Here is a 10,892-nt window from a genome sequence, read left to right as displayed (position 1 = left end):
AAGCAGCATGTTTTGTCATTTCTTTCACCCCTTTCTTGATTCTTTGGAAGAAAAGAGCTTTGGTCATGTCATGACAGATATGTAGGTAAGAAGGTATAGGACAGTCAGAAGTTTTAAAGAGGGTGGGGGCAAAAAACCCAAACCCCAATAAAAACAAAAATCCTTGACAATTCTGGCAACTACCAGCCTGAAAACAGTAGGTATGAAAGCAAAAACCATTCCCTCATATAAAAAGATGTTCAGACCCCACTACCCATGTGCAGAAACATTTGGGAAAGGTGGAGGGGGAAGGGACAGGAGAGCATACCTGAAAGAAACTTAGTGCTTGCTATGCTAGTTAATCTGCAAGTGCAGACATGCTACAAATCCTTTCAAATATTGATCAAACCAACCAAAAGTTGAAGCTCTGCAGGTAGCACTCCCAAAATTATCCACACGTCAGAAAAAGTAACAGCTCAGGCCCAGAGTTGCTACAAAAGGCAGGAGCATCAAGTGGCTGCAGCCAGGGGCCAGCCCTTACCGGGAACAGCTGTAGCTGCTTTTGTGCAGCTTTGAGCTCAAATTCACAGCCCTTGCCAAACTCAGCTTGGCTCTGCAATAATTCACCTCTGGAGCCACAACAATCTCTTTGCACAAGTGCCAGGGAACACAGGACCAGCAGTCCCAGTTCTTGCTCCCAGGATAGGCTCAGGCCAATTAGCCTCACATAGCAGCCCTCTGGGTGTGCTGGACCCAAGCAAACTCCATGCAGGTCTTGGCTCTCTGTGGGCTCTCCAGAGGTTTGGGGAAATTATTAACTTGGTCCCAAAGATGCAGAAACACTAAATCTGACTAAAACGTGACCCACATCAGCTGAAGAGACACAAAACACTGCTCAAAATGAAAGACACAAAGAGAAAATCCAAGACATGGCAACAGCACATGTAAAGGTGGCTTTGAGCACTGATTAGGCATGTGACTTTGCAACTCCCATGTAATGAGCTGCATAAACATGATGGCTGAGCTCAGCCTAGTACAGCCCAATGGATACACAACGTGCCCCCCAGTGCCCTCTCTCTGCTTGCATCACTCTGTTTTTCACTCTGCAGGATACTGTAGCACTTGCTTTGGACAGCAGAGCCTTGGCTGTCACTGGGATATACAAAAACATACTTTGCTAATTTCAGAATAGCATTCCAAAAACCTCCTTCTAGTAGTTGGGAACCTCTCAACTTCCAGGTGACAATAAAGAATGGCATGTTTTCTTTTTGTGTGTGTGACAGCAGGCTGCTCACTTCCGCAGACGTCTGCCCATCTGCTGTCAGCAAGCGCATCAGGTGAGCATGAAAACAGCAATTGCCATTCCTCCTCCCAGCTTTCATTTTGAAAACAAACAAACAAACAAACAAGCCATCCAGCCATTTAACTTTCTTTATGCATAATAAGGTTTCAGTCTGTTTCCACATCACTACAAATTAACCTTTTACGACTGTGGGTGCATGCAGTGTTACAGGAGAACCTACCAGGGTTTTGATGCACTACATTTTCCAGAAGGCTACATATCTCCATTAGAATGACTTCTGATATTTCCTGGGACTGCATTTGTATTTTCATAGAAAGTCAGTGGTTCAATCTTTGTACAATTAAGCAGCATGTTACACCCCTTTTCCCTACCATTTAATTCTGGCAGATAACCTGTTTATAGCTCGAACATAGCTAGCAGCTCCTGCATATGTGATCTTTCACTTTGAATAATTTAATTTCATCTTATACTACTTCAGGCCTCAGGAACATCTAGGTCTTATGATATTAAAATCTCAGCTTCCAATCCTATCAGTTTGGTCCCTCAGTTTCATGCCATCAGTGAAATTTCGGTGACTCTACTTTCCTATGTTAAGTTCATTAGTGTAAACACTAAGCTCAATAGTTGCCAATAGGCTGGAGGCAGATATTAGCAACCAGAGTATCTACTGTGGGTTCTTTTAAAGTTTATAGCCTGATAGGAAAGAAAGGAATAAATATATCAGTGAAATACGGTGCTGCTAGTGAGAGGAAACTCCCAACAATGCCTATTAATTCACCTCTGAAAGGAAGTTTAAACCCCAGCAATTCAGGGAAAGCAGGCTGGAAAACAGGCTGGAAGATAAGACCAAGATCACTGCAGGTGATAACAGGGCATATAACCCAATAAAAACCATATTAAAGGTGAAAATTAGTGCTTCCATGAAGCAGAGAGACTAATTCAATGACACTTAAGCAATTCATTAATTTCTGTGAACGATATTCTTAAGGGAATATGGAAGGTTTGCAGAGGAAAATTATAAAAATAATAGGAACTGAAAGGAGGAGAAAAAAGATCAAAGAAGTCTTTGTAGATTAACTCAAGTATCTACATTGAAAAGCAATTCAGGAGACATGAAAGCTGCTGTTTAGATACTTCAGAAATTTGAAGACAGTGACATAACACCATCAAAATCCTGTTTGCAGAAAAACACGCCTCAAAAAGGAATCATCAAGGAATACACAGTAGTTTCCTAGAAGCATGTGAAAGCCCTTGTCCTCAATTCCTGATTTCTTCAACAAAACTGGATAAAATAATAGAAGAATTTATTTTATATCACACTATTCCTCATTATTTAGACAAGACACTGAGGTAGCCCCACACGTCTGTGTAATTAACTGCTCTTCAGCTAGCAAATGTATGCACAATGGGAAGTTTGAGCATACAGTAGATTATAGATATACACACACACTTGCACAGAGTAGGCAATAATGAATAAATAACAAAATTATCTCATTTTCTACATGGTTTCAAGCTTAATTCTACAGGAATCACTACAGTAGTTCTGCAAATTACTAGTGACTGTTTTTCAATAGGTCCCACCCCATCTAGTTTGGAAGAGCTAAATAGGCTGATGCATTAAAACCCTCAGCACAGTTCTGTTTGTTTTTGACATCTCACGCCTAAAGTGAATTACAAGCAAATGACTAGCTTGGCCAAGCAGAATGCTCTAGTAATACACAATAAACTACCACATCCAGAGTACATTTATTAATCTGTCTTCCCCTTCCAGTTGCTTGACCAGTGAAGTTATGCTTTTTAATACTACAAATAGCTTCTTTCCCACAAGCTTTTCATTTTCAGGCCTGCATCCAAGAACTCTGCAGGACCACTAACCTGAGGGGAAAAAGCCTTAGAAGTCTGTTTCTAATTTAAACCAGTGCTAACAGCACAGAGACAACCAAATTCAGCCACCATGCTCAGATCATTACATTATAAGTTACAGAGGAATTAAAATGCAGCTGCAGGTCTTGCCATCTCACACCCCAAGCATATGACAATGCTTGCTGATCCTGACAAGCAAACATGCACTGCTGCTATTCAGCACCAGTAGAAGGCCAACCAGTCAAAAAAAGCAAGACAAGCAATTTGCCTTGATTTGGAATGATTTTGTAGGTTTGCCTTGAAATTTCTTAATGGATCTCTGGTTATTATTTTATCTAATTTTATAAGTAAACCATAATTACAACCTTGTTTTTTCATGTATAGGTGACATTAAGAATCTAGGCATTAACAACAGTTACCATTTGCAGTGAAATAATTGAAGTTTAACATTAAACTCTAGTTTTTATTTAAATAAAACAAGGACTTCAAAAGGAGTACTGTACACCAACTCAGTAAGACTCTATCCGAATGCTTCCTGCATAAATAAAAAAATTCTAAATTCACCAAGAATCAATGATAAAAACTCCCAAACATAAATTTCTTTTTGTGACAGTATTGATGGTTTTTAATAATATGCACTATGCCTGAATGAAAGCAAGCAGCCCAATAATGAGATAGACTGGGTCTCTGTCCTCAGGTACATGAGCACCTTCAATAAGCATCTGTGTCTGATGAAAAAACTGATCCAAGGTAGTTACTGCATTTTGCACAGGACACATTGCCAGCAGGGTAAATTTTTTTCCATTGTGTGCTTTGCAATTGCTCTGTTCTGTGAAGCCAGAAATATAGCACAGTTAAACTAACAGAAGAAAAAGTACTGGAAACTAATAAAGTGCAATCTAAAAAAAAAAAAACACCCCAAACTTAGGAATGCAGTGAATGCTTTTCATTAATTCTTTCACATATGGTTTTTATTGCCATCCAAAAAGTTTAAGTGTGTCTTATTACTTTATAATAAATGAACAAGTGATTCATATACAGAGCTGCTATCACTGAAAACCAAACTCAAAACATAGGATCCCAATGAAATAAATTACCTTTTATTTTAAAATAAGCCAGGTCTTTAACTTCTGGGTATAAAAATATGAATGCTTTTTATGATTAATACTTTAAAAATATTTCTGTTGAAGTGAAATGCAAGATGGCTTTTATAGGCAATTATAAACACCTGCTGCTAAAGAATTTAAAAGAATAACTTTAGTTAAGGTCCTTTTAAGGCCGCAGTAAGCACCTGTTCATTTTATGCATAGCTTTATTGGATTTTCACAGAATTTTAAGACGTCTTCAGTGCTGGACTTTATTGTAAAATGGTTGGCCTTGTTTACAAGGATAAACAAACAAATTGACTATTACCTCTGCTTAGCACATATCCAGATGAATAAAGCTCAGGACTAACCTGAAATGTGAAATAGATGCAATCCAACCCAAATGGGAGAGAGGAAGGTGCTGAGGGAACAGAACTGGGTACTGAGAAGGTACGTGATAAACATTTTAAAACTAAACAGGAAAATGAAGTGGCTGCTCACAAGGCAGCTGCAGGCTGTGGTTCCCCATGCTGCTGCTGCTCCTGGCCGGGTAAGAGAATTACCTTTGTCTTGTTGACATTTACATGCAACGCTCTCTTGGGGACTCCATACCAAACCAGTCAATTCAGACATCAAAGCTAATACCTTTCATACTTGAAGCTGATCTAAGATTCTCACTTACTCCAAGTCTTTCACTTTTATAGCCGATACATACTATCAACAGAAATCTCAACGTATCTGCAGACTGTCACAAGGTATATACTACTGCAGTAACTTCTGCTGCTAGAAAAATTAGACTCCAAGCACTAAATGTGCAGAACCACATTTCTCTATATTTTGTGGTACTATATTATACTGACATTTTCAGATCAGTTTCTTTAATAGCTGACTCAAAAAAACAGGAAACAAAGCAATTCCAGGATGCTCAAAGCTCTACAGGATTGTCATCTTCCATCCCATTATCCCATGCAAACACCTTCTGCTATGATAATTTGCAATTTCACAGTGATTTCAAACTTATTTTGTGCATGTATCAAGACACTGAAATATTTTAAATGTAGATTTCCTTTGAAGCTTGACAGTCTGCACACCAGCAGTCTTACCAAGAGGCTCTTTCACAGAATTTCTAGGTCTAGGAAGCACATTGACACAATCATTATCATGGGAGCACATGCCATGGGCATATGCAATGTTTTACATTCAGCCTAATGAAATGAGCAGCTCAGAGGAGCTGCTCTAACTTAATTAACACCATGCTAGAGAATGTTTGCCTCTAGAAGCAAAGGCTGGCAAGCCACAAAGGAATGTTAAAGCAGCTATAACTTTTCAAGCCTTTGGGCTACAGAACAGAAAGGTCCTGCACAAACACCATGACTGAAGGTAGCCCTTCATCCCACCCTGCCCAAGACAATACTGTCCCAACCCCACAGCATTTACCTCCAAAAACCATGTTAACTATCTGTGCAACTGTTCTAATTCCTGACCAGCTAGGTGAAGGTTCCAACTGCAAATTGCTTTATTCATGCAGCAACTATCAAACACAAAACAGGCTAAAATCACCTGCCATGAACATGAACTGACCAAGTATCGCTAAGCTTATATTGGAAAGGATGGGTGGACCCTCTACAACAACAGTTAACTTACAGGTGGTTACTTACGTGGTAGTAAAAGCAACACAAGTCGACACAGTCTCACACACCCACACACATAGGCACACATACTCTAAAAGCTGCCAAAAAATACACTCACCAGTCCACATTAAATAAAAAAAATTTAAAAAAATAAAGAAAATAAAAGTCTTTGAATCCTGCTAATTGCAACTCCATCTGTGTTAGAGGCAGGATTATGTTTTGCCTCTATGTGAGTTTAAAATGCAGTAAATGCATTTTCTATGACAGGACTTTCTCTCCATCGTCCATACACATGGGGCCCTGTTATCCGCATCATGTTTCTTTTTCATTCCAGTTAGGCCCAGAACAGACTATGGCATGACAGACCTGGAAGGTGCCCATTCATCACATCCTCTGCATCATAACACAATAGACAGCAGGGTACACATCAAGACCACTTAAGTTACAGCTGCCAGGATAAGACAACTTAAGGATGGCTCATTCTTGGTAGAACATGCAGAATTGTAGAAGCACATTGCAAGGAAAGAATTAGTACTGAAGGTATTTTAGCTATATGCAACTTGCTTTTGTGAAAAGCTGTTTTTAGTAGAAAGGGTATTTTTAATACAACAGTTTTATTCAGTTCTTGCAAAGCCAAATTGCAGCTGGTCTGTCCACTATTCATTCATTTTCCTTTTACAGTAACCATTGCTGCACATATGTACCGTTCCACAGTTGGTGTTAAGCAACCTGGCATAAAGAAACATTTCTTTGTTCCTGATGTTTATGTACTCTCTTTCACCCATCCTATCTTTGAAGGATGCCTTTGGTAAGCATCAATTTAGAATATTTTTATACCTGTTACTTCTCTATGAATTAGAAGGAGATAAAGCTATTGGATTCAGGTTGCTGTTGCTTTCATTTCAACAATTTGTATATTAACTTCCAAAAAATCTGAGGTTTTTTTTCCCTTTTTGAAAGAGACCAAAAGCAATCAAACTGTGAATAATGTAAACTTGCTGACAGCACAGATTCTGAAGACTACAGATTTGTTAATTAGCAGCAAGAAAGCACAAGACAGAATCTCTGGATGTAGATCTGTTGTATACATTGTGCACTTAGGTTACATGCTTTAAACTGCATGCTTCAGTAGTTTGCAGGACATCAAAGCAGAGTAGTTTTGCGACACCAGAAGTGGATTTCTTTTATTGTTACATTCCACCATGTTCAGAGAGACAGCTCCTTTTCCTGACTGAACAAGCCAGCAGCAGCAGGTAGCCACAGAATGCAAGATTCATGGGTGCAAAGTCATACAATTTAGAAGAGACTCATTTTTCATTTTAGCACATTATACTAAAACCTTCAGTCTCTGTTCTCATCTAATCAGCATGTATATGTTGTAATATTGGCAAGACAGAAAGCTGAGATAAAACAAATCTTTTAGTTGGCAGTTCTTAACATTCTGACATCTTAGGCAACAATGCAAGACTTCTATTCAAACACATATTCTTCTCTGAGGACATTGTGTGTCGTGATTTATTTTAGACCATCCCAAAATAATCCCCATACAAATTGCAATGTGGATATGCATATAAATTTCCATCATAAGAAAGCTGAAATATTTATTTAAATGCTCAAAGTTTTTAGGAGATCACGCACTGATGCTCTTTGATGGTGAAAAGCCAAATAAAAGATTTGTGAGTGCTAAATTAGAAGAAAGCGACCAAAGGGCATAGCTTAATTCTTACCTTGGCTGTTTTTTTCACGAGTTGACATTTTTGCTGGTTATGGGACAGAAATAAAATATCTTAAAACTATTTCTAAAGTCTCACTCATACCTGCCTGGATGAAGACTGGAATATAGGTGAAAACCTTAGATTTTTATTTTCATCATCTCTTTCTATGCACATACACACAGAGAAAATACTAAAACAAGTGGGTTTTTTCACAAAAGTAAATCAAATCCTCCCACCACCCACTCACTAAAAATTTCTTTACTTCCTAAAGATCAATCTGATGAGGCATTTCTCCATAATTTCAAAGATTCATATACATGTCTTGAGTAACTTTAGGCCAGATGAATTCTTGGAGTTTATTAATGCTATTTTAGCTCTAAATCCCAGTTGCATAAGCATGTACCAATGTATTTATTTACAGGAAATACTATTCAGTCAAATGTATTTTCAACTTCATCCAGTATTTAAAAATATATGTTTTTATTTACCTTGGCTGACAACAACATCTTTGTGCCTGGGGAAAAATTCAAAATAATATTGTTAATAATATGCAGAATGCTTATCAAGGCAATACCATCTAGTTTTTAAACATTATTCCATCTGGCAATCTTGTCAGATTATGTGTACAGTATAACTGTAGTACAGTATGCTATACAACTAATTTCGATCACTGCAGTTCACTTTTCCCCATATATTATTTTATGCAGGTCACTGTAGCTTTCAAGTAACTTAAAAGTCTTTGGCCCCATGGAAAGGGTTCCTAAACACTACTCTGATAACAACAAAATACAAAATGCTTTTAAAAATAAATTATGAAGGGCATATTCCTTGTGCATGGAAAATTCCATTTTGAGACCACAAACTTGTAATAACCAAATGTTTTAAGCTGCTAAACATCCTCAGCCCTGCATGCAAAGCATTTAACACCTGTCCAAATAAGCTGTCAGCATATAACACCACTAATTTTTCTAAGTATTAGCCCTATTGAGTACATGGATTAAACGTAAGCAAGTTGCAGTTTCATCAAATAAGCTGTCAGCATATAACACCACTAATTTTTCTAAGTATTAGCCCTATTGGGTACATGGATTAAACATAAGCAAGTTGCAGTTTCATTTAAACCGGACTCATGCAGCATTACTGGATGTACAACACAAGGTCTTAATTGAGACATCTCTCCTTACCAGAGCTAGAAATCAATTACTCACCAAAAATCCCAATACTTTTCTTGTGAAGAGGTAAGAATTACTAATTTCCAGCACCAGAGCTACTTCTTGATAGAATGACACTCCTTGACAGGAGAATGTATTGCATGAAAACCCCTCTTGATTTCATTTGAAATTCAGCAGAAAGGTATGAGTGGCATCCAGTATTTTTAGCTGGATCGAGGTCAAATTTTTTGTAACAGTGACAAAGGGTCAAGCATAAGCATGAGGAAAGTCATCTCTGGCTATTGGTGGAATCACCCACCCTTCACCACAGTGTCAAATGAAAAATTGAAACTGGACTCCCAGTCTTGCTGAAAAACACTGAATGATGGGCTGCTGTAGGAAGCCTCTTCCTACGGCTTTATCAGACTGATTTACAGCTCAGTGCTGGCTTAAAGACTGAGCTTCGCAAACAAAGTTCATATCCTGGGCTGATAGTGCAAAGCATACGCAAAACATTTCTGTCCTGGGGCCCACATTAGGGGCTGAATTCTGTTCCCTTGCACAAGACTCGCGTAACTTCAGGAAGATGAGGCCAACATTTCTTAATTGCATATGATAAATGCAATATAGTAATACGCCTTTGCACAATACCAACAGATTCTTTTAGAAATATGGCACTCAGAATGAGTATTAATGTATGTTCTTGTATGCAAGGAGTTTATTATAAATCTGAGCATAAGAATGAGGTACACAAACAATAAAGCACCCACACTTCAATCATATGATGGTCTACAACTGTTAATATTTGAAGCTTTGTTTTTTGTCAAATAAAGTTAAGATACAACAGGTTCAAGTTATGAACGGACAACCTTCTACAACAATAATTAAAACTAACCTTTTCTTGTCCAGTCTTTAGTAGATACCTGACTTTTTTCTACATTAGAGATTGTAGAAAGGCCACATTTCAAGTCTTTTGGAAAATAATCAAAATCTCAGGAAAATGAAATAAAATACCTCTACTATGACCATACCTGAACCAATATATAAAATGTCAATAAAAGTAAAATTTCTTTTTTTCATTATTAGCAAATTTTAAGTATATATCACATTGTGACAGATATTTTAGCAGCATAGCAACAACCCAGGAAAAAAATCAAGACAGGTTTTTTTCATTCCAAAATATTATCTAGCGGTATCCTGCTATAATCTAAATTGCCAAAGCACTTTTAAATTCCAACAGTGAAAACCAATTATAAAAAGAAAATAAATACTTGTAAAGTATGTAATGCACAATCCCCTCACACACTGCACTTCACTGCTCTGCAGAACTCTTCAGGCTAAGCACAAAGCTTTTAGTAAATGTGCCGATATCCACACCCAAGATTAATTTAAGATGTTTTTGTTCTTCCCATTCCTAGGAAAGAAGGAATGCACTTGCACCACTCTTGACTCTAAGTATGTATTTGACAGTCTTGTATGCAAGCTAAGGCGAGCACTACAGCACAATCATAAAAAGACTGGAAACTGACTCTGAAAGCTCTGAAGAGTTTTGTTTGTCATAGCAGGAGGGGTTTTCAGGTAGCTCTGTCTTGGACCAGCTAATGAATTAAGATTTATGAGCAGACCTATGAATCTGCAGACAACATCAAACTGGCAGAAGCTGCCAACATGCTGGGGGGATATTGGCAAACAGGAGAGGGATCATTCAAAATGACAACACAACGGTGGCAAACAGGAGAGGGATCATTCAAAAAGTCAACACAACAATTTCAACAAATTCAGCAAAATTTCAATTAAGTTCAAAAGAGTCACTACTAAGTGCATGAATACAACAAATTCAGCAAAATTTCAATTAAGTCTACAAGAGACACTATTAAGTGCATGAATAGACAGTAAGAAGCCCAATTGGCAGAGGACTACGGTGGGTCACGATAGGGTCAACAATGTGGGGCCACAGTAAAACACGAACTCTTGTCCCCGTGCTGACAGAAGCAAGAATAATTGTTCCGTGCTACTGATTCCAAGTAAGGCCTCCACAAATTGAGAAAACCTGCTGCCCAAGAGGAGCACAAGGCAAATGATGGGCTACAGCACATCACCTACTGATGGTGAAACTAAAAAGAACCACCTGTAATCAGGAACCTGCTAAACAGTTAATTTGTGAG

The 10,892-nt window shown here is 38.0% G+C and overlaps 1 protein-coding gene across 1 annotated transcript in view; it reads right to left on the bottom strand.

Moving 5' to 3' along the window:
* The window catches only part of EML4 (echinoderm microtubule associated protein like 4), a 70,392-nt gene that overhangs the window by 39,469 nt on the left and 20,031 nt on the right, over window positions 1-10,892 (bottom strand). The window contains exons 6-7 of the mRNA XM_009073796.1: window positions 8,065-8,090; window positions 7,589-7,621 (exon numbers count right to left, since the gene is read on the bottom strand). Of these exons, the coding sequence (XP_009072044.1) occupies window positions 7,589-7,621; window positions 8,065-8,090 (59 nt within the window). The remainder of the gene's footprint in view (window positions 1-7,588; window positions 7,622-8,064; window positions 8,091-10,892) is intronic.

This window comes from Acanthisitta chloris, unplaced genomic scaffold (assembly GCF_000695815.1).
Source record: "Acanthisitta chloris isolate BGI_N310 unplaced genomic scaffold, ASM69581v1 scaffold2614, whole genome shotgun sequence".
NCBI lineage: Eukaryota > Metazoa > Chordata > Aves > Passeriformes > Acanthisittidae > Acanthisitta > Acanthisitta chloris.
The sequence above is the reverse complement of the archived record's forward strand: the minus strand, read 5'-3'. Positions and strand labels throughout refer to the sequence as shown.